Source organism: Muntiacus reevesi, chromosome X (genome assembly GCF_963930625.1).
Source record: "Muntiacus reevesi chromosome X, mMunRee1.1, whole genome shotgun sequence".
In the NCBI taxonomy this organism is placed as follows: Eukaryota; Metazoa; Chordata; class Mammalia; order Artiodactyla; family Cervidae; genus Muntiacus; species Muntiacus reevesi.
In genome coordinates, this window is record NC_089271.1 from 102,310,710 (window position 1) to 102,335,786 (window position 25,077).

Below are 25,077 nucleotides of genomic sequence, written 5' to 3' on the forward strand. Positions count from 1 at the left end.
AAATGGTTTTTAAAATCGAGGGGTAAAACAATACTCACTATAAAAATCAAATACCTGATCTAAAGTAAAACTTACTCTTTCCAGAGCCTGTAATTACTTCTTCATTTAAACCTTTGTAACCACCTATTAAAGAAACACACAGTGACAGCCAGTTAATATACAAGACTGTGTATATCTTTATTTTTGTTTTTTGTTTTCAAAGAGAAAAAGTTGTAAACACGGATGGTCCCTTCGAACAAATAATATTTGAGACAATTAAGATAAATAGAATCCTGAATATTTTAAGTTCCCTTAGCACTCAAAATGCTGACTTTATGCAGATTACAATGTTGTAACATATTAGTATCTCCTTGTTTAAGCTGTTTTGTCTCTTTCTATTCCTATATTCCTCAACAAAGGAATATATTTTCTAAGAGGAACTAAAAGTCCATCTCTGCTTAGTCCATATAGGTTCTATGATTTGCTAGGACTCAGAATACAGTCACAACTATAGCTGTGACTTATTACATAGAAAAGATATGAAGCAAAATGAGCAAAGGAAAAAAGGGTATGGAGAAAAGGCCAGAGAAGACCAGGTGCAAGCTTTTAAGAGTCACTCCCACTGGGGTCATACAGGACGAGTTGTGACAACATGCTGAAAATGTTTACCAGAGCAATTTAGAGATTCAATATTCAGGGTTCTTATGAGGGGCTGATAAAGCAGGCAGGCACCTTCTGCCTGGCATGTACCAAATTTCCCAACTCCCAGAAGAAAAGGGGGTATTCATCATAAACCACATTGTTTTACAAACCACTGAGGTACAGTGGACCACTCACACTGGTTAAGGGTGTTGAGACCCCTCCCAAAATCCAAGTTCCCAGAAGCCAGGGAAGGGTCTTGTAAGAAGGACTTTCCAAGAAGACCAGTCAGGCCTATCATGTTAACTCTTTTCCACACACTACCTTTCTGGTTTCTAGACAAGGAGTCACTGACTGTGCCACTTTCAGGTACTAACACAGAAAGAATCAGGACTGTAATAGCTTTGGAAAGGCTAACACATAGCACTTTTATATGTGCACTCTCTAACTTTCTTGTCTTGTATGTCCACAGGTCTTCAAACCCCTTTTCAAACAAGATCTAAGAATTTGTATAAAATATGGTTTAGCCATTCATAATCTTTTCCTACACTGGAGAAACCAAGAATCTGAAAGAGTGAAGCAGGGAAAAGTGGTTCAAGGGAACTGCCACTCTGAATGCTCTCAGACTAATAATGATCACAGAATTTTTCAGAGATATTAAACAAGCTTTATTGTTTTACTAGTCTGGAAAATATTTTAACTTTTATATGAAATTTAAGCATTTTTAACTCTGAGATTTTTTTAATAGTATAAAACTATCTATAGTGAACTTTCTTTTTCCCCGACACCAAGCTAACTATCTCATAAGAAAGATTAATATAAGAATCTGTAAACATAGATTACATCTCAGTCTTTAACATTTGCACAGTAACTCCCTTTCATGGTTATGTTATTTATTAAGCAGTTATTTATTGATGAATTTTAGGTGATTTTCAGTTTTCACGTATTATACATGAAGCTTAAGTGAGCATCCTTTTACATGCACTGAGCATATACACCTACAGTATATAATGGAACTGCTGGACTAAAGAGTAGTAGTAAACAACTGGCTTCCCCTGGAGAAGGAAATGACAACCCACTCCAGTATTCTTGCCTCGAAAATCCCATGGACAGATGAGCCTGGTGGGCTATAGTCCACAGGGTTGCAAGAGTCAGACACAACACAGCGACTAAACAACAAAAGTAAACAACTTCTCCAAACTGGCCGTGCAAATGTATACTCCTCAAAGTGTGTATAAAAGCACCAACAGTTACCTTTAACTTCAAAAGTTAAACTTGGATTACAGTCATTTTAACCACTTACAGGTAAACCAAATAAGAACTTACCTCGTCCACTTCCACGACCACTTCTGCTTTGGAAAGTGTCACCATTACCTGTAAGGCATTGTTTTACAGAAATATTCAGAGGAAACACAGCTCCTCTTCAAGCACATAAAATATATAGCTATTTCTTTTCAAATACTGAGTAATTTCTCAGGATTCCTAGACCCTTAACCCACCCATCTCCTAATTCTATATTTAACTAAAACCCTTTTCTCGTCTGAACATTTTATTTAAACACTTCATATTTAGGACAATTTCGGGTTCACAGACACATTAAGAGGAAAATGCAGAGACTTCCCAGATACTTCCAGTCCTCACACCTGCATGCTCCACACCCCCCTGACATAATCAACACTCCCCACAAGAGAGGTATTTTGTTACAGTTGATAAACCTATACTGGCACAACATAATCACCCAAAGTCCATGGTTTACATTACAGCTCATTCATGGTACTGTACAGTGTTTTTTATGTTTGCATAAATGTATCATGGCATGTCTCCATCATTATAGTATCATACACAGTAACTTCACTACCTGAAAAATTCTCAGTGCTCTGTCTGTTCATCCCTTCCCTGACCCCTAGCAACCACACAATTTTTTTCAGCCCTCTTCTTACAGTTTTGCCTTTTACAGAATGTCATACAGAGTTGGAATCAAACAGTACACTGTCTTTTCAGATTGGCTTCTTTCACTCAGTAGCACATATTTAGAGCTTCCCCAGTGGTTCAACAGTAAAGAATCTGCGTGCAATGCAGGAGTCACAGGAGATGCAGGTTCAATCCCTGGGTTGACAAGATCCCCTAGAGGAGGGCATGGCAACCCACTATAATATTTCTGCCTAGAGAATCCCATGGACAGAGGAGCCTGGCGAGCTATAGTCCAAGGGGTTGCAAAGAATCTGACACAACTGAAGTGACTTAGCATGCACGCAGTACACATTTAAGGCTCCTCCATGTCTTCTCAGGCTTGATATAGCTCATTTCTTTTTAATACCACAGTTCACATAACTACTTTTAAACATTTCATCAACAGAATGCTTCTTTTTGTCCCCCAATTTCTCATCAAATTCCATCAGAATCCTTTCTTTGAAACCAAAGGAAACTTCATTTTCCTTCTTCTAATTAAAAGTATAATTTATATCTCAAATTAACTGGTAGATAAGAAAGAGGGAATAATTCTCAGAGCACAAATTTTATAAGGGAGGAAAAACTGTCCATTTTCTTTTTGCCTACAAATCTACAAAGCAGAGATAATCATGAACCAATCTAATATACTTAAAAATATATATTAGGTTCAATAATCCTAGAGCTAAAAGCAAATGTGAATGATTAATATTCAGTAGTAAATACTATTTCTCACCTGCACCACTTAATGCTGATCTTCTGGAACCAAAAAGGCCACCAGAGCACTGGGTTCTCTCATCTGGTTCATATTCGTTCTCTAGATTACAGATTAAAAATATAGATTATGTTACTTTTAAAAACTTTTAAGTCATGCAGTAAACAGAAAAAAATCAATTTATGGTGCCATAAGTTAAAAAGATGCAGGATACAATAATTTAAACTTAACAGGAATCATAGTGTTTTTGAAGTATCACACAGAAGGATCTTTCCATAAATTATTTCCTTCAATTATACATTACTTTCTCAAAATTTTATTAAAATTATCTTATAAAAGTAATCACAGCTAATACTACACCACATTATGATATAAGCAAGTTAAATTACCTTTGAAAAGCAGCACTGTTGCTGCCCCTCAAAATTTCACATTACATAATCTTACTGCTTATTCTCCAGAATAGCATCCCTTCGTACCCACTGCACTCAAATCAAACTTTATCAGTCTTAAACAGCAACCCTGTGGATCTCTTCACTTTTTAAAAAGTGACAATTCACTAATCTGCTACATATCTATTAAATCATTATATCAGTTTACGTTTTTATTTTCACTATTCTGTTCTCCTCTGTTAAGAGAGACATGCATTCCAAAAGTGACTTCAGGAGACAATATCTTAGCACCAAGGAAAGACGACTGGAAAAATCTAGGTAGAAAGCCACACTGGTATAAGAAGTTATAATGGTTTCATGAGAATGCCACTTATTTGTAAGGTCGGCCATCTTTATCAAAGCTCTAAAACGCTTCTCAGCATGTAATATTAGAGAACTGCATCACACAAACTGTTAGAAAATTCACATATTCTCATTTAATCTATAAGGAATTACATATGTCTACAAAATAATATTTTGCATAGCATAAGTGATTATGTACCTACCAGCCATTATACTAAACCGTTCTCATAAAGTCATAATAATCTTATATGTGATAGGTGTTATTTTTAATCATTTCTTTAATAAATGAAGCACAGTATATGCAATCCACTACTAACTTGAACTTCCTAGACCAAATCCTCCACGGCAACCTCGGAAACTACCTCTTCCACCTCTTCCACCTCTTCTGGACGATCCTGAAGCTTCTGAATCATTGCCGACTTGATAACCTACAATAGTAAAACACAAACACACAAATGACACAGAAACCAACAAAGAAATCTTGGGGACATGGTGGCCAAGTTAATTTAAGCCTTGCATAACTCAATGATTTTAATATTTTAAGTCATCAACAGATAGTTACTAAAGAGAAATGCTGTGTTTGGCCTATAAATGTTCAACTTTACCAGTAAATAAATAAAAGCTATGATCTTTTTTTTCTTAAATCCACTGTGTGCTTTGCGGACAAAACCTAAAAATGACTAAAAAGAAAAAGTGACACCTATAAACAATGTGGTGCTGGAGAAGACCCTTGAGAGTCCCTTGGACTGCAAGGACATCAAACCAGTCAATCCTGAAGCAAATAACCTCTGATTATTCATTGGAAGGACTGATGCTGAAGCTGAAACTCCAATATTTTGGCCACCTGATGCAAAGAACTGACTCATTGGAAAAGACCCTGATGCTGGGAAAGATTGAAGATGGGAGGAGAAGGGGATGACAGAGGATAAGATGGCTGGATGGCATCACCGACTCAATGGACATGAGTTTGAACAAGCTATGGGTGTTGGTGATGGACAGGGAAGCCTGGTGTGCTGAGACCACAGGGTCACAGAGAGCCTGAGTGACTGAACTGAACTGAATGTCCTGAAAATATCAATTAGGTCTAACTGTCCTAATATGTCATCTAGGATCTCTGTTGCCTTATCGATTTTCTGTCTGGAAGATTTGTCCACTGACGTCAGTGAGGTGTTAAAGTCTCCTCTATTATTGTATTCGCATCCATTTCTTCCTTTAGGTCTGTTAGTATTTGCTTTCTATATTTCAGTTCAGTTCAGTTGGGCAGTCTTGTCTGACTCTTTGTGACCCCACTGGACTTCCCATCTCTCAGAATTTTCCACAGTTTATTGTGATCCACACAGTCGAAGGCTTTGGCATAGTCCATAAAGCAGAAAGAGATATTTTTCTGGAACTCTTGTGCTTTTTCGATGATCCAGCAGATATTGGCAATTTGATCTCTGCTTCCTCTGCCGCTTCTAAAACCAGCTTGAATATGTGGAAGCTCACGGTTCACGTATTAGTTAAGACTGTCTTGCAGAATTTTGAGCATTACTTTGCTAGCGTGTGAGATGAGTGCAATTGTGCAGTAGTTTGAGCATCCTTTGGTATTGCCTTTCTCTGGGATTGGAATGAAAACTGACCTTTTCCAGTCCTATGGCCATTGCTGAGTTTTCCAAATTTGCTGGCGTGTTGAGTGCAGCACTTTCACAGCATCATCCTTTATGATTTGAAATAGCTCAGCTGGAATCCTGTCACCTCCACTAGCTTTTTTTGTAGTGATGGGCATCTACGTTGCTTCCATGTCCTAGCTACTGTAAACAGTGCTACAATGAACACTGGGGTACACGTGTCTCTTTCCATTCTGGTTTCCTCAGTGTGTGTGTCCAGCAGTGGGACTGCTGGGTCATATGGCAGTTCTATTTCCAGTTTTTTAAGGAATCTCCACACTGTTCGCCAGAGTGGCATACTAGTTTGCATTCTTACCAACAATATAAGACGGGTCCCTTTTCTCCACACCTCCAGCATTTATTGTTTGTAGACTTTTTGATAGCAGCCATTCTGACCAGTGTGAGATGGTACCACATTGTGGTTTTGATTTGCATTTCTCTGATGATAAGTGATATTGAGCATCTTTTCAAGTGCTGTTAGCCATCTGTATGTCTTCTTTGAAGAAATGTCTGTTTAGTTCTGAGTCGTTTATTTTTCTGGTATTGGGCTGCATGAACTCCTTGTGGGTTTTTGAGATTGAAAGTTGCTTTGTTTGCTATTATTTCCTTGAATTCTGAAAACTGTCTTTTCAACCTCCTCATAGTTTCCTTCGTTGTGGAAAAGCTTTTACATTTAATTAGGTCCCATTTTGGTTTTTTTTTTGCTTTTATTTCCATTAGTCTGGGAGGTGGATCATAGAGGATCCTGTTGTTATTTATGTCAGAGTGTTCTGCCTATGTTTTCTTCTAGGAGTTTTATAGTTTCTGGTTTTACATTTAGATCTTTAATTTATTTTTAGTTTATTTTTGTGTATGGTGTTAGAAAGTGTTCTAGTGTCATTCTTTTACAAGTGGTTGACCAGTTTTCCCAGCATCACCTGTTAATAAGATTGTCTTCTCTCCGTTGCATATTTTTGCCTCCTTTGCCAAAGATAAGGTGTCCATAGGTGCGTGGATTTATCTCTGGGCTTTCTATTTTGTTACACTGATCTATAGTTCTGTTTCTGTGCCAGTACCATACTGTCTTGACGACTGCAGCTTTACAGTATAGTCTGAAGTCAGGCAGGTTGATTCCTCCAGTTCCATTCTTCCTTCTCAAGATGCTTTGGCTATTCGAGGTTTTTTGCGCTTCCATATAAATTGTGGAATTATCTGTACTAGTTCTGTGAAAAAATGTTATTGGTAGCTTGATAGGGATTGCATTGAATCTATAGACTCCGTTGTGTAGTATACTCATTTTCACTATGTTGATTCTTCCAATCCATGAACATGGTATATTTCTCCATCTATTTGGGTCATCTTTTGATGTCTTTCATCAGTGTTTTACAGTTTTCTAAATATAGGTCTTTTGTTTCTTGAGGTAAATTTATTCCTAAGTATTTTATTTTTTTTTTGACGTAATGGTGAATAGTTTTGTTTCCTTAATTCCTGTATCTATTTTCTCATTGTTAGTGTATAGGAATGCCAGGGATTTATGTGCATTAATTTGATATGAGTTTGGTTTAAATAGCTGCTATCCTGACAGGTCACCATCATTGTAACCTGCTTCAACACCTGAGTCTACTCTCCTACTGCCTTATATCAGAAATCCTGACAATTCACATAGCAGCCTGAAAGCCAAACATGCAACTTCGAGGCTGGGCAAAGGTTTTACAGAAAACCCACTGAATCGAAGGATACACTCTAACATTACACTCTCTCTTCTCTCCCTTCCTTTAATTCTAAGAGGCTCCCAACCCAAAATATTCAAGCCAAAACGTCTCACTAGAAAATTTAAAAAACACCTTTGACAAGGTATCTATTAGTCTGCTTCTCATCCAGTGGATGAAGCCCTTAACCTAAAAACAGTTCTGCATTTTTGCTTTAACACATACCTGATGATGAAGCCAGAGTCCTGTTAAAAGTGTCTCCATTTGCTCCAGAAGAATACCTATCCTGTAAGAAAAAAGAAAACACTAGTTTTCTACTTTGAATAACAACAATGAGTAATCTATCTCATAAATACTAGAAAGTTTTAACAACTGGGTTTTGTCCAGAACAAAATAATTAAAGATTTCCTGGGTCGCTGCATGTTCTTTTATTTACTACTCTAAAACACCTTCACTTTAAAATTCTATGTATAGCATACTAATATATCACTTAAACAATGGTCAGCAAACTATAGCCACAAGCCAAATCGGGTGGGCTACCAGTTTTTATAAATAAAGTTTTATTGGAAAAAAGCCATCCTCAATTCATCTAGGTATGGAACAGGCTGCTTCCTCTCAAACAAGTTTCCAATACTAAAAGCAAAACTTTTGAACAGAGCTCTGAGATTCTTCAAAATCAAATTCAATAATTTAAGTACAAAAAGTGATCTAAAATTTACAGATAACACTTCAATTAACTGACTGAATTAGACAAATCACAATATTTTTGTCAAATAAGTTTCTTTAAATAAACCTAAAGCTGGAGGGAGTGCACCAAGGTAGGTATTAACATCGTCAGGTAATACTTTTGCTCCAAAATTTCTTGCACAAAAGACACTGACTTTTAAAAACTACCTTTATAAAGCTCAAAAGACATTCAGTTATTTTTCTAACTTACTAAAAACATATGATAAAATCTTTGAAATGGCTTGGGATTTTGATAACTGCTACAGTAAAAAGTTCCAATTTATGATTACCATAGATGAAAAGACAAACAAGAAAAGTAATCCAGCTTTCCCTATTTAAAGTGAAACACTGAAGACTTTTTTTCTCTTTTCTAGTATCCAAAATACTACTGGATGTATAGAGCCCCCAAAGAGGCTAGTTTTATAAGTGTTATAACACTCAGCATAGAGCCCCCAAAGAGGCTAGTTTTATAAGTGTTATAACACTCAGCTTCACGTAACTGATAAAAAGTAATGAAACACTCTGGCACCAAACAACTGAAAAATTATTGTTACCAAACAATCTTCAGAAGATGAAATTTAACATCCCACACACATTCTATGGCAAATTTTGAAAAAAAATTTTCAATAGAATTCATCTTTCATCACAAAAATCCTTAATATTTTTCATAATCTTAAAAATAAAGTAACTTCATACTCCCTTCCAGCTACTGTACCATTCTCTGCTCCATTATAGGCAAAAAAATTTGTCTACATTTGCTGCCTCTGTTTTCTCACATTCTGTATTTCCTTCAAGCTACTCTTGCTAGCCTCCATCCTCACCACTGCACTGAAAAAGCTTATAGTAAGCCCATTATGTAATAAAATTACTACTTTTAAGCTTCATCCTGCCAGAGCTCTCAGCAGCATTTGAAACAACAGACTATCTACTTGCTTCTCTGGCTTAGGGAACACCTCCTTCCCAGGTTTTCCTCTTGGCCCCATGGCCACTCCCTCCACAGTCTCCTTTGCCAGCTCCCCAGCTAATGTACCTTTAAAATCAAAATGCCCCATAGTTCATGGCAGAACCCTCTAAGTCTGTTTTATTCCATCCAACTTTACCCACCCCACTCTCACAGATTTAAATCGTATTAAAAGAGATAAATTCCAGATTTGTACCTACAGCTCTGATCCCTCTCCTAAGCAACAGCTAATGACTAGTATCCTTACTTAAATCTTTTCTTAGGCATCTGAAATTCAACACTGCAAATACAGAATTCTTGATTTTTTTCCCTCCCAAACTGGTTCACCTTCCAAATATTTCCCATTTCAGTAATGAGCACCATCATCCATCTACTTGCTTCAATATAAAAACTTAGCATCATTCTCTCTTGCGTTCCCCAAATCCAGGCCATCTAGTTCTATCAACTCTATGTCCACTTCTATCTTGAGGGCCCGCTCCCTCTCTTTCTTTTCTCTTTCCTTCTCAGATTTCACTTTCTACAAATGTTGCCTTATCTTACTATAGTTTAGCCATGCTAGAAATTTGTTGCTGTTCAGCCAATCAGTCATGTCCGACACTTTGTGACTCATGCACTGCATCACGACAGGTATCCCTGTCCTTTACCATCTCTGAGAAGTTGTTCAACGTCATGTCCATTGAGTCATATGATGCCATCCAACCATCTCATCCTCTGTCATCCCTTTCTCCTCCTGCCATCAGTCTTTCCCAGTATCAGGGTATTTTCTAATGAGTCAGCTCTTTGGATCAGGTAACCAAAGTATTGGAGCTTTAGTAACAGTCCTTCCGGTGAATATTCAGGATTGATTTCTTTAGGATTGACAGGTTTGATCTCCTAGCAGTCCAAGGAACTCTCAAGAGTCTTCTCCAACATCTCAGTTCAAAAGGATCAATCCTTTGCACTCAGCCTTCTTTACAGTCCAACACTCACATCCATGCATGACTATTCAAAAAACAATAGCTTGTCTAGATGGCCCTTTGTTGACAAAGTAATGTCTCCACTTTTTAATATGCTGTCTAGGTTGGTCATAGCTTTTCTCCCAAGGAGCAAGCATCTTTTAATTTCATGGCTGCAGTCACCATCTGCAGTGATTCTAGAACCCAAGAAAATAGTCTCTCTCTGTTTCCATTGTTTCCCCATCTATTTGCCATAAAGTGATGAGACCACATGCCATGATCTTCGCTTTTTGAATGTTGAATTTTAAGCCCGCTTTTCTACTCTCCTCACTCGCTTTCATCAAGAGGCTCTTTAGTTCCTCTTCGCTTTCGGTCATAGGGCTGGTATCATCTGCATATCTGAGATTATTGGTATTTTTCCCGGGAACTTCGATTCCAGCTTGTGCTACATTCATCTTGGCATTTCACATGATGTACTCCACATATAAGTTATATAAGCAGAGTGACAATATACAGCCTTGACGTACTCCTTTCCCAATTTGGAACCAGTCCATTGTTTCATGTCCAGTTGTAACTGTTGCTTCTGGCCTTGCATACAGGTTTCTCAGGAGGCAGGTCAGCTGGTCTGGTATTCCCATCTCTTTAAGAATTTAACACAGTTTGTAGTGATCCACACAGTCAAAATCTTTAGCGTAGTCAATGAAGCAGAAATAGGTGATTTTTGGAACTCTCTTGCATTTGCTATCCTCCAATGGATGTTGGCAATTTGATCTCTGCTTCCTCTGCCTGTTCTAAAACCAGCTTGAACATCTGGAAGTTCTCGGTTCCTGTTGAAGCCTAGTTTTGAGAATTCTGAGCATTACTCTGCTAGAGCATGAGATGAGTGCAACTGTGTGGTGGTTTGAAAATTCTTTGGCATTGCCTTTCTTTGGGAATGAAATGAAAACTGACCTTTTGCAGACCTGTGGTCACTGCTGAGTTTTCTAAATTTGCTGGCATATTGAGTGCAGCACTTTCACAGCATCATCTTTTAGGATATGAAATAGCTCTATACTAGCTATAGTAGCAGAGAAGGCAATGGAACCCACTCCAGTACTCTTGCCTGGAAAATCCCATGGATGTAGGAGCCTGGTACGCTGCAGTCCATGGTGCAGCTAGGAGTCAGAGCCACTTCACTTTCACTTTTCACTTGCAGGTACTGGAGAAGCAAATGGCAACCCACTCCAGTATTCTTGCCTGGAGAATCCCAGGGACAGGGGAGCCTGGTGGGCTGCTGTCCATGGGGTCACACAGAGTTGGACACGACTGAAGCGACTTAGCAGCAGCAGCAGCTATAGTTTGATTGAATAACATCCACTCAATGATATCAAGCCCTCATTTCTGAAAAGTGTATTATATTATTTGGGAAAAAAAACAGTTCTAGCCAATATAACTAAGGATTTTGAAATGAGGAGATTACCCTGGATTATCTAAGTGGGCCCTAAATGTCATTGCAAGTGTCCTTATGAAAGGCCAAGGGTATTAACACAAACACAGAGAAGGCCCAGTGAAGACAACAGAAAGAGATGCAGCCACAAGCCAAGGCTGCCTATAACCACCAGAAGTTGGAAGAAGCATGGATTCTCTCCAAGAGCCTACTGAAGGAAAACAGCACTGCTGAGACCATGGTTTCTAACTTCTGGCCTCCAGAACTGTAAGAGAAATTTGTCTGTTACTGTAAGCCATCTAGTTTGTGATAATTTATCATAGCATCTATAGGAAACTAGCAAATTGTACTTCTTCCTGTTGTCCTGATACCCTAAGTTCGTTCTCTCTTCAGATCTCTGCACATCATGTGTTACTGGGACTCTTTCAGGTCTCCGGCTCATGAGTCATAGTCTCAAGGAATATCTTCCTCTCCACCTGATCTAAATCTACCCATACCAGTCTTCTTCTCCCTCTCTCCCTCACACACAGAGAGTTTCCTGATTATTTTATTACTATTATTATTTAATAATTTTCACTATTAGTATATGATTTGTAATGTGTTTATTCTGTCTCCTCCAGTAAAATACAACATCCATGCCAGCAAGCCCCTTATCTATCATGTTTACCACTAGCTCCAGCATCTAATAAGGCTCAAAAAAACTTGTGGAATGAGTCTTAGGTCTTAACATTACCTATTTTTAGAACACTTAGCTATAAAACATTTATAACCTCTTTACTCATCCACGTGAACCAATTTAGAAATTTTAAAACTTAACATTATTTCAAATATTATAGATTTCAAAATAATAATTGTGGATGCACTAATTATCTTAAGCAGTTTCCACTTTAATCACAAGAGTATATATGCCATCTGAAATATGCCAGAAAAAAGGCAAAACGATCAGACAGAAGAGACGAGTGTGTAGACTCATTGGTCATTTAATAAGAAATATTACAACTAGCAAGGGAACCCAGTATCCTGTTACAGTCATCACGCTCATTCATTTCATCTCTCACCCCAACAATGTGCGCACAATATGCAAACGCCTAACAGATGGTGACTGCAGCCATGAAATTAAAAGACGCTTACTCCCTGGAAGGAAAGTTATGACCAACCTAGATAGCATATTAAAAAGCAGAGACATTACTTTGCCAACAAAGGTCCATCTGGTCAAGGCTATGGTTTTACCAGTGGTCATGTATGGATGTGAGAGTCGGACTGTGAAGAAAACTGAGCGCTGAAAAATTGGTGCTTTTGAACTAAGGTGTTGGAGAAGACTCTTGAGAGTTCCTTAGACTGCAAGGAGATCCAACCAGTCCATCCTAAAGGAGATAAGTCCTGGGTGTTCATTGGAAGGACTGATGCTGAAGCTGAAGATTCAATACTTTTGCCACCTCGCGCAAAGAGTTGACTCGTTGGAAAAGACCCTGATGCTGGGAGGCATTGGGGGCAGGAGAAGGGTACAACAGAGGATGAGATGGCTGGATGACATCACCGATTCAATGGGCATGAGTTTGAGTAAACTCCGGGAGTTTGTGATGGACAGGGAGGCCTGGCGTGCTGCGATTCATGGGGTCTCAGAGTCGGACACGACTGAGCGACTGAACTGAACTGAACTGAACCGAACCATTTCTGGACTACTCTAACTGCTAGATTACCAAATATTTCCCAACCTCACATTTTGAATTACTCTATCCCCACATAGTACACTCACTTCAAAAACCAGCATTGGAAAGTTCTAAAAACTACCAGAAAAGCAACCTGTTAGTTCAAAATTATATAAGCCTGTGTTAATACTAAATCTCCAAAGAAGGATCCTTAGAAGCATTCAGAAAAGGCTTATCACATAATAAGAACCTCTTGCATAGCACAGGGAATTCTATTCAATACTTTGTGAAGACCTATATAAGAATAGAAGATAAAAAAGAATGAATATATGTATATGTATAACTGACCTATTTTGCTGTACAGCAGAAACACAACATTGTAAATCAACTATACTCCTGATTTTTTAAATTAACAAAAGGCTGATCACAGATATTATTACCAATCCAAGATGATCTCAGAGGCAATACAAATTGCACAAAAGGGAAGCCCAGTTGCTTCTTGAAACAGAAATCCAATTACAACAACCAATCAAATGGTGCCTTTAAAAGAAAACGGGCTGAAGACCTCAGATTTCTCCTACATAAAAATGTCATGCGTTCATCCTTAGTGTCTACACACCTTATTCAAGGAAGAGAAGCAAAGAAAGCCACTGAATGCATCATGTTCCTTCAAGTTAAGTAGGTCAAATTACTAACTGCACACCTAGCACCAGGTGTTAAGTTTGTGGACAAATGCAAAAAGTTTACTACAAATTGGCCACACACAGATATGTACTAAGAATCGTAAGGTAGAAATATTAACATTAATATTAATATTAACATTAACATTATTAACATTTACACTATTAAATAATGTTAATAATGTACATTAAATATTAACATTAATATTAATTAATATTCAATCAGTATGACCAGCATTGAGAAACAAAGTTTGTTACTGAATAGCACAAAGACTCCCAAAAGGTAAATCTGGAAGCCTGACAGTTGACCATCCTCAATTTCAGACACCCTTTGCAATAACCATGCACAACATTCTACAGTGCAGTATACCATTTGAATAATATTTAGTTAAGACAAAATCTCATAGTAAGAAAAAGTAAAAATTAGACAAGTCCAAGTGGAAGAACATCTATACGTATGAGTTAAACTGTGTGTTACAACAAATCTACCAAGAACCTGGGGAAAAAAGAGCCATAGAAAATTATTTGACCAAGTAATTCCACTTTTGAAAACAAATACTCCCAAATTAAACAATAAACTGTAGCTATTCATGACAATACTACAGTGTAAAGATAAAACTTTAATTTCTACCAAAAGAAAATCAATTATGCTTTGGTAGTTCTAGTCCATTAAATACTACATACCCATGTGAAATTATTTTTAGGAAGTTAATAATATGGAATAGCTAGTGCTGAGGAGTGAAAAAGCTGAAATCAAAAATTACTATTACATACAATCATTAGAATCCGTGGAAAAATGTGTTTGGGAAATATAGAAGAAAATTTACTAAAACCTCAACAGAGCATTTGTGCTAGTGAGTGAGACTATAGGTAATATTTCTCCTCTTTTGGTCTTACACTATTCTTACGATACTGTAACATAAAGAAGACAATAAAAAGATAACATACAAAGAAGTTATTTCTAAAAAACGTCCCAAAGCAAGAAACATGATAAATTCAGATTAACATCTTAGGTATTTTAATCTAAAGTTTACATGCAAACAGGCCAAATTCAAGAAAGACAAAGAATTAAATTTTATGTTTTGGGGTAAATTAAGAATTTCTATTAAGACATCACTTGAAACAGAAAGTGTCAGAATTGACTAACATAAATACAAACTGGAAATCCTAAAAGGAAAACAAATTGACTTTTGGAGACATTTTCAAGTAGATAAAACTTATGTAAAAGCAATCCATTAAATACACTGTCTTCCAAAGTAGACTCTCTTCACCATCTTAAAGTCAAAACTAAGAGATCCAAAGAGATCCAAAAACCCACTCCATAATCCCCTCAGGTAAATTTCAGTGTAACTCTTCAAAAGCTATTGAGGAAAAAGATCTGCAGATTTGTACATCTGAAGATCAAACTGATGTTACCATCTGAATCAACCTAATGTTTTCATCTTGAGAGTCCTGCTTATATAAAACCAAATTTCAGAATTCAAACTGCCACCCAAAAACAAATTTTATTGTTCCATTTTCTATAGACAACTGTATCTTAAGAGATATTCAACCACATTAACACAAGTTGCTTTCACCCACAATAAGTTCTAAATCATTGAGATTTAAATTAAGTTGCTCATAATATTATACCCGTTTTAGGTTTTCATTATTAAATTATTAATTATTAAATTAATAATAGTTAATTAATTATTAAATAATTATTAAATTATTTCTTCTATTTGAGGCTTAGCATGCTTCATCATTCCCTATAAGACAGTTAATAACAATCACATGGAGAAGCACAGCATGCTTCTCACCACAGATGAACTTTCTCACCACAGAGATTTTCAACTCCGACAAAATCTGTAGCATTCAATAACTAAAAACTTAAAATTTTATTACCTTCTCAAATACAGGAACATAGGAAGACATACGAGGGTTGATTATTTCTGCTTCCCGATCTTCATCTCCCATGGCGGCTTCCAGTTCAGTTTTTATAAATATACAAACATGCACATTTAGGCTCAGTCAGAATCAGAGATCAGAATTTTACCTTTAAAAGCATAAATCATCATTTCACACATATACCTCCAAGCTACACAATTAACTGTTGATCCTCCCCAAAAGTTTTTGCAAAAAGGCCAATTAAAGTTTTGTTTCTTACCGAGAGATACCATTTATATTTATCCTTTTGGCTCAGACGGTAAAGAATCCAGCTGCAATGCAGGAGACATGGATTCGATCCCTGGGTTGGGAAGATCCCCCGGAGAAGGGAATGGCTACCCACTCCAGTGTTCTGGCCTGAAGAATTCCATGGACTGTAAAGTCCATGGCGTCGCAAAGAGTCGGACACAACTGAGCGACTTTCAATTTTTTATCTTTAAAAATTAGTTGAACCACTTATCTAATCACTCTAGCAATCACCCTGTCCCAGTGGAGTTCAGGCCTTTCCCCAAAATCGGTTGACAGAATTTATTTTCTCACCGAAGGGTTCCCAAAGTGTCTTAGCGAATATTAAGGGGGAGGGGAAATTTTTCAGATACTACTCCAGGTTTCTCCCTTCAAAACTGGGTACGACGTTTCGCGTGGGGTTTATTTAGTTTCTTTGCGGGGGTGGGGGGGGAGTGACCAGGGTTCAAGGCCGTGAAGTTTGGCAGGGAAGGAAGGGGTGATTAGGTGGCCCAAATGTCTCCCACAAACAACCAGTTTCGCCAAAGAGGGTGTATACACGAATAGTTCTACAACCATCCGTGTTTAGAGAGTCTTTTTCTCGGAACACGAACGGTGTACTACCATGTGGTCAAAAATGCTCCTTCGCCTTTCCTGCAGGCCTCAACCTCAGACTTCGGACACGCACCGTGCTACTGGACCCTCCGGGAGGAAGCAGAAAGACCCCAAAGGACGGCTTCAAACCCCTGCCCACCCCAACCGTTCTTCACTTGGCCCGAAGTCCAGCTACAACTAGGAAGCCCAGAGCGTGGGGATGAAACCCCTACTGGGAAAAGAGACGGCGGCCCACTCACCTCTCTGCAGCTTGCTCTCCCGGAGTCCTCACAGGCGCTGACGCGACTTAAACGGCTGCACGTGCACGACGCAGACTGCGTCTGCACGTGCACGACGCAGACTGCGTCTGGTGCGCTGATCCAACAACAAATGACACCAGGCGACGAGCTCCATCAGCCAATCAGCGTCAGGCAGCAATGTCGTCCCGCCCCCATCTCCTGCCTCACCTACCCTATGTGTTCGCGTTCAAGGTCGCAATCAGCTGACCCATTAGGTTCCGGACGGAGTGGCCCGTTAGGCCTAGGGGTTCAAGGCTGACCGTGGGTCACTTTCTCTGGATTTTTCTGTGGGGTCCTCAATCTGGAGAGACTATAGAATTTCCTATGTAAGCACTGCAAGTCAAAGTTAAAAATAGAAGAGGAATTAAAACGTCCTCCTACCTACCTCTTTAAACGTTCTCTCCTTTTTTGCCTACTGCAGTCCCTGGCAGTTGGCCTCTATTTCTGAGGTGCTTGCTTCACCTCCAGGGGGTTTCCAGGCACCTCAAAGTATAGCTGAGGCTCGGGCTGGTGGGGTATGTCTTTTTCTTCCCAGACTGAAGGATGAGACTGTCACGCCGATACCTAGGAGGCTGTGAAGTCAGTAACTTGTCTTACAGAGCTAGAGGTCGAATTCTTTGGGAAGGGGAGACTCTCTGATCCAGAAGGAAGAAATAAATTGTGTTGGTGAAAGTCGTTCGTTACATTTGTGACCCACCTGTTTATATCCCCACTTACTGGCCAAACCTAAGGGTGTCCGAAGGTCATTTCGGTACTTACACTCGTCAGTCAACTTAACTTGGTCATTTCGGTACTTAACTCGTCAGTTAGTGTTTGTTCTGTCCCACAAAAAGTCAGGGAAATCTTTCCGTATTTTTCCATCCCTCCAAAAGGCATAACAGACCGCTTGAAAAATACCATTTTTATTTTTGGCTTTATTTTCATCATTTTCCATGCTCTGAATCTTTTAATAAATCCCTGAATAGTTCAGAAATGTAAGTCCCAACACAGTCTGACACTCAGGCATAGAGGCTGAGGTACTTTATGGGACACTTTACACTTTCCAGCTCTTGAGCCATCATTATTGATCTCTTTAATTAAAAATACTTATTTTCTTTGAATCCTTAAAAATATTTATTTAGATAGCATCAAACTTTGTCAGACTATTATCAAGGTGAAATATCTTTAAAAGATTACATTTAACAAAAGTGAAACCAGAATATTTTTTTAATTTTATTTTTTTCATTTTTAATAATTTCTATTTTTAAACAAAATTTTTACATCATACTCTTGAGGCATCTTATATTTTCAATCGTATATGTATGGGGGAGAGCTACCAACACTCTTTCTGATGCTCTGAATTTGTACACAGTGTCCTCTGACGTATTTTTACTCACTTTGAATTGAATGTTCTTTCAAAAATTTTTATGTTGTGGGAAAATATGTATTAGGTGAAAATAACAAGATATGAAATTGTGTAGATAGAATGATAACCAACTAGGTTTTTTTTATTTTAGGAGTGTAAAGCTTGGAAATATTTTCTAAAATGAGCATATTTTTTTAAAAACATTTGGCAAACATTCTCTGCTATTAGCTCTAGGAGAGAAGAAATTTTTGTGCTTTCAGGTACTGCAATGAAATAGTTCTTTATGAAACACTCAATATAATCCTTGAGAGTTCCTGGTTAAGAAAAAGTGCATTCTGATGAGAACTAAAGTTCAGTACTGAGTAAAGGATAAGCAATGGATAAAAATTATGCAATTCAAAAATTGAACATAAACAGTGAAAAAAGACAAGCCCACGGTTGAGCAAACACTTGCTCCTTAATGGGTGTCCCAAGAAAATGAAGCCACTATATTCTATTTTCTTGTTCTCACTAACAGATCCTAAGTTACTGTTGGTAATAAATCACAATGTATGGAAAAGGCAGGGATTCATTCATTAGTTAGGCTTTAAATGAGCACCTACTGTATGTCAGGTATTATGCTAAATGTTTCAGGTAAAATTAGCTTCTCAAGGAACAATCTAGTGACAAGAATGGCAATGACCAATGGAATTTAAACCTTAACATTCTTATCTCACAAGATTCCCTGGAAAGCTTATATAATGTTTCTCCGAATTTTCTAAATCCTTCTTTAATAAGGTAGGACAAGAGTTTCCTCAAAGCTGTCTCTCAATTTGGAATCAATGTAGTTAGTTCAAAGTAATGCATATAAAGATGACTAATATTTTAGATTTTATGTTCCTAGCATTCTCTCCACATTATTCAAGTAATGATTTTTTTAATTGATGTGCACTGTGCCTTGCACCATGTCAAGGCTATTAAAAATTCTTTTAAATCTACCAGTAGTACATGGGGCTTCCCTGGTGGTTCAGTGGTAAAGAACATGCTTCCCAATGCAGGAGACATGGGTTCAATCCCTGGGTCCAAAGACTTCCTGGAGAAGGAAATGGCAACCCACTCCAGTACTCTTGCCTGGGAAATCCCATGGACAGAGGAGCCTGGTGGGCTACAGTCTGTGGGGTCACAAGAGTCAGACACAGCTTCCTGACTGAACAACAACAAACAGTATATAAATGGATTACCTCACGTGGGGGAGAATTAGATGTTCATCTTCAAGGATTACAAATATTTGAAAATCTTTTCCTATGCACATAACCATACAACAGGCTAAAAAAATTAAATACTGCAGGTTGGAGCCCTATAAATCAACACGAAAACAAGGTGGAATGGGTTATAATGTCTCAGACAGCACATCTTGTACTAGTGCAACATCTAAGGAAGAAAGCAACTTGGACAGGGGTTTTCAGCATACCAAGCAGGGTTCAGAGAGGCCAAAATATCTGAATTTTTCAAGTAATGGCTAAGGCAGTGTTTATGAATGTGTGGTACTCATACCACTGATTTTAGGCAACTCAGACAATTTTCATTTTGATAGTCATTTTAGTGTTTTTATTTAATATCTTAGTATATATTAGACACATTCATCAGTGCATATGTTGATAACGAACTCTGTTAGGGAAGCTTTGAGGTAACAGGCACCTTCTTTTATCACTGTTGGGGATGTTCCATGGCCTAAAGCTTGAAGGAAGGGAATTTGACAACATCTAGCAAAATCACATGTGCATTTATCCTTGGATCCTGTAATCCTACTTCTAGAATTTATTTCAAAGATACACTAACAAAAATATAAAAGGACAACTCTGTTGTTCAGTTGCTCAATTGTGTCCAACTCGGCAACCCCTTGGACTGCTGCACGCCAGGCTTCCCTGTCCTTCACCATCTCCTGGAGCTTGCTCAAACTCATGTCCATTGAGTCAATGATGCCATCCAACCATCACATCCTCTGTCATCCCCTTTTCCTCTTGCCTTCCATCTTTCCCAGCATCAGGGTTTTTCCTAATGAGCCTCAGTTCAGCATCAGTCATTCTAATGAATATTCAGAATTGATTTCATTTAGGATTGACTGGTTTGATCTCCTTGAAGCCCAAGGGACTCTCAAAAGTCTTCTCCAACACCACAATCCAAAAGCATCGATTCTTTGGCATTCAGCTTCTTTATGGTCCAACTCTCACATCCATACATGACTACTGGAAAAACCATAGCTTTGACTAGACGGACTTTTGTCAGCAAAGTAATGTCTCTGCTTTTTAATACACTGTCTAGGTTTGTCATAATTTTTCTTCCAAGGAGCAAGCATCTTTAACTTCATGGCTGCATTTACCATCTTAGGTGATCTTGGAGCCCCCCAAAATAAAGTCTCTCACTGTTTCCACAAAGTTATTAACTGCAGAATGAAAAGTTAACGAGAAATAAGTCAAAAATCCCTCAATAGCAGACTGAAACAACCACCCATGTAGTTGAAGGGGCAGAAAAATTTTCCCTTCTTCCTTTGTAGGCTTTTTGGCTGTCCCAATAATTAAACTGACATTAAACAAAAGGAGAAAAACAATTTTAATTTCATACCTACAGGAGTCACATAAAAATATGAGACTCAAAGAAGTGACCAGGGGTTTCCTTGGTGGCTCAGTATCACTACAATGTCCTTCCCGTGCATATTCAGGGTTTAACTTTAGGATTGACTGGTTTGATCTCTTTGCAGTCCAAGGGACTCTCATAGTCTCTTCTAGCACCACAATTTGAAAGCATCAATCCTTCAGTGCTCAGCTTTCTTTACAGTCCAACTCTCACATCCCTACATGATTACTGGAAAAACCATAGTTTTTGACTATATGGACCTTTGTCAGCATGTCTCTGTTTTTTTTAATATGCTATCTAGGTTGGTCACAGCTTTTCTTCCAAGGAGCAAATGTCTTTTGATTTCATGGCTGCAGCCACTATCTGCAGTGATTTTGGAGCCCAAGAAAAGAAAATCTGGCACTATTTCCACTTTTTCCCCATCTATTTGCCATGAAGTGATGGGAACAGATGCCGTGATCTTGGTTTTTTGAATGTTGCATCTCAAGCCAGCCTTCTCACTCTCTTCTTTCACCCTCCTCAAGAAGTTCTTTAGTTCCTCTTCACTTTTTGCTATTAGAGTGGTACCATCTGCGTATCTGAGGTTGTTGATATTTCTCCAGGCAATCCTGGTTCCAGTTTATGAGTCATCCAACCTGGCATTGTGCATGATGTACTCTGCACAGAAGTTAAATAAGCAGGATAACAATATACATCCTTGACATTGACATACTCAATTTTGAACCAGTCTGTTGTCTCATGTCCAGTTCTAACTGTTGCTTCTTATCCTGCATACAGGTTTCTCAGGAGACAGGTAAGGTGGTCTGGTATTCCCATCTCTTTAAGAATTTTCCAGTTTGTTGTGATCCACACAATCAAAGGCTTTAGTGTAGTCAAGTATGTTAGGTCAAGTATGCTGGCTTATATCTAAAGAGATATATGTGCTTATATTTTTTTAATGGAAGGATAAGCCAAAAATTATAAAATGACTAAGAGAGAATAGGTTGAGAAGGATAAGAATGTGTGTCAGACTTCTCTGAATGAGTGGATTTGATTGTGAAACCATGTGATTGTTATACAAAATTATAAAACTAAATCAAATCAAAATTTAAAAGGCAATCTTTAAAGTTAAAGCAAATAAACAAATGCACTTAAATAAATGTGTATTTAGTTAGTGGCTTAACCACACAAAGTTATTTCAAATGCTTTAAAATACAGTAATTTGACCATTTGTCCCTAGTGAGATATATCGCAAGGCAAAATATACTGCATAAAATCCATCAATTCTGTAGTCATATTGTCAGTAATAAACTGCTACATAATTAAGTTACTATTGTTTCAGAAGTAAGACTTTTCAGTGTGAGAGAAAAGAAATTGAAAAAGAAAAGCAGAGGTTAAGAAATAACCCTATCCTCTTAAATTTGAAAAGAAATATCATTATGAACTCATTATATATCATCTCCTTTAGAAAAAATAAAAAATATACAACACAAAGACGTCCTTAACTCTGCCCACTGAAAAAACAGCAACAACGACAAACCCATCAGCAGTACACATGCTAGCACATAAGACTAATGTTGACTTGAAGCAAAAACACTACTAAATATTTCTCCAGCAAAGATCTGTTTATTCAGGATCAGAAGAGCACTGCAGTGTGGGGTCGGCAGCCCTCCGGAACCACAGGCAAGTCCTGGCGTGCCAAAGGAGGGAGAACAAGGTTTGTCAAAGTACCTGCCCAGTAAGATGGGTCCCTCATGGCCCCAAGGAGTTCCCTAGGGAGGGGTAACCACTTCTAAAAAGACTTTAGCCACAGAAGAGGTAGTCTGTCTTCAAGGAAAGTCTTCAGTCCAGTGCACAAACATACAGATCATGACTAAAACAGAGCTCATGGCTTTTCACTGAGTCCTTGTCAGGAAAGGAGTCTTTCCTCTTCCTGTTGGGTTCTATTATCATCACAGGTTACGAGAGCTCCCCCTTCTGGTCTCCAAACTCTATTTAACTGAGGTTTCTGTTCATTTTTCACATCTTCCCCTTTTGATCAGGATTTTTCTCTGAAAGCATTGCTGATCAAGAGTCAGGGTTTCTAGTTTTAGCAGCTTTTTGTTCCTCAGTGTCACAAAGGACCATTACTGGGCACAGCGTCTCACATTAGATTGGAAACCCATTAAGGTCACATTTGAGTAACAATGCGGGGAAGGAGGGAAGACTGTCAAGCACTTTTTACCTAAAGTCCTGTTATCAAAATCATAGACATTGGAGATCTTCTGAAGCATTATGCCATCATCAAAGGTTTGGCAACAAACTTCCATCAGGCCTGGTCTACATATCTAGCGAACGTTGTCTCATCAGATGTCATCTGCTTCAATTCTGGAAAATCTTCATTTTCATGTCACCAGATGATATGCAGTTTCAGTCAGGGTTTGGTGCTTTCTTTAGGTGTAGCTCAGGAATCCAATGAAGAAGGCAATGGCAACCCACTCCAGTACACTTGCCTGGAAAATCTCATGGACGGAGGAGCCTGGGAGGCTGCAATCCATGGCGTCGTGAAGAGTCGGACACAACTGAGCGACTTCACTTTCACTTTTCACTTTCATGCATTGGAGAAGGACATGGCAACCCACTCCAGTGTTCTTGCCTGGAGAATCCCAGGGATGGGGGAGCCTGGTGGGCTGCCGTCTATGGGGTCGCACAGAGTCAGACACGACTGAAGCGACTTAGCAGCAGCAGCAGCAGAAATCCAAGAGTCTATTCTTTGGAGTCAGGAGGCACAAGGGTTGTTTGGAGTACTCAATAAAGGGCTTTCCAGCAAGACTGAAGAGAGTTCTTCTGAGTGTATCTTTTCTAATAGATGAAATCTCCAAGTTGCAAGTTGTGACACTTAAGGTCTTTGTCCCCCAAGGGTTCCATTTGAAAAGACTGATCTACCAAAACATGGTTATTTTTAATAGAAGCTATTGCTGCTGCTGCTGCTGCTGCTGCTGCTAAGTCGCTTCAGTCATGTCCGATCTGTGCGACCCCATGGACTGCAGCCTACCAGGCTCCTCCGCCCATGGGATTTTCCAGGCAAGAGTACCGGAGTGGGTTGCCATTGCCTTCTCCAATAAAGCCATTAGGCATTTGCAATATTGGAGTTGCTTTCCTTTTATCAGTTGTGGATCAAAAGAAGCAGGAGCCAAGTTCGTTGGATATACTGTGACTATCTCTAAGAGTTTATAAATTCCAAAAGGAATGGATGTGAGACTTAAAGGAATCAGAGCAAGGCTTTAGGCCTCTCTGAATTTTGCCAATTGAATCTTAACAACACCCTTCATGCGTTAGACTAAACCAGAGGACTAAGAATGGTAAGCACAGTGAAAGTGATATAAAGTTAGCCAAACAGAACAGACTTGTCAAAGCACCTGTCCAGTAAGATGGGCTCCTTATAGTTCTAGAAGAGTTCCCCAGGTAGGGGTGATCTTTTTCAAAAGGACATTAGCCACAGAAGAAGTAGTAGTCTGTCTTCAAAGAAAGGCTTCATTCAGTTCAGTGTGAAAACATATAGATCATGTCTAAAACATACTTATATGCATTAGATGGAGGAACTTGTATGAAATCCACTTGCCAGACCTCAGTTGTCCACGATGAAGTTTAAATTGTCCAGGATGCAATACAAACCAGCTTCCCAGGTTTGTACTTTGGACAAGTGAGACAAGTGTGGTAGGCACATTTTGCAGCCTTGTTAATGTTTCCCCACCAGTATTGATTCATGAAGGCTATTATTTTGTCAGTATACTAATTGTTTAATTCATATACAGTAATGAAGAGTGGGAATTTTAGTCTTCAGTGGGACTGGATTATTATTTGGTCCAAAACACAGTTTTTAAAAAACCAACACTTAAAATTTTATTTCCACTGGAAGAAGGAAGCCATGTTGCTTCCACATTCTGAAATCATGAACTACTTCAAAAGCATGTCTACTAACAGTATAAATATTGGTAGTTTTGGCCTTGCCTAAAGTACAAGCCCAGGAAAGAGCATATAATTTAGTGTATTGGGCTGAAGTAGTCATGGATAAAGATGCTGCCTCAACAGCATCAAAAAGAGTTGTTATAGCATACCCAACACAGTATTTTCCATTGTCACCTTTCAAATAAGAACCATCAGTAAATCATGAGAAAGAAATATTACACAATGGAATTTCCTTTAGATCATTAGAAGAATTCAGGAGGTGATCCATCAGCATTAAGCAGTCATGAGGTACTTGATTAGTGACAGAGGGAAGAGAAATAATCAGGCCAAGGTTATCACAAGGTAAAAGACTTATGTGAAGGACAGTTAACCAAAGTACTTCATTGGAGTTGAGGCAGCTGTCTGAGGAATGTTGAGTGTGATGGG

General features: G+C 38.4%; 1 protein-coding gene across 1 annotated transcript in view; it reads right to left on the minus strand.

Annotated features, from left to right (window-relative positions):
* The window catches only part of LOC136154637 (probable ATP-dependent RNA helicase DDX4), a 37,919-nt gene extending 22,241 nt beyond the window's left edge, over positions 1 to 15,678 (minus strand). The window contains exons 1-6 of the mRNA XM_065916838.1: positions 15,607 to 15,678; positions 7,571 to 7,631; positions 4,329 to 4,439; positions 3,302 to 3,382; positions 1,945 to 1,992; positions 76 to 123 (exon numbers count right to left, since the gene is read on the minus strand). Coding sequence (XP_065772910.1) covers positions 76 to 123; positions 1,945 to 1,992; positions 3,302 to 3,382; positions 4,329 to 4,439; positions 7,571 to 7,631; positions 15,607 to 15,678 — 421 coding nt within the window. The remainder of the gene's footprint in view (positions 1 to 75; positions 124 to 1,944; positions 1,993 to 3,301; positions 3,383 to 4,328; positions 4,440 to 7,570; positions 7,632 to 15,606) is intronic.
* Between the last annotated feature and the right edge of the window lie 9,399 nt (positions 15,679 to 25,077).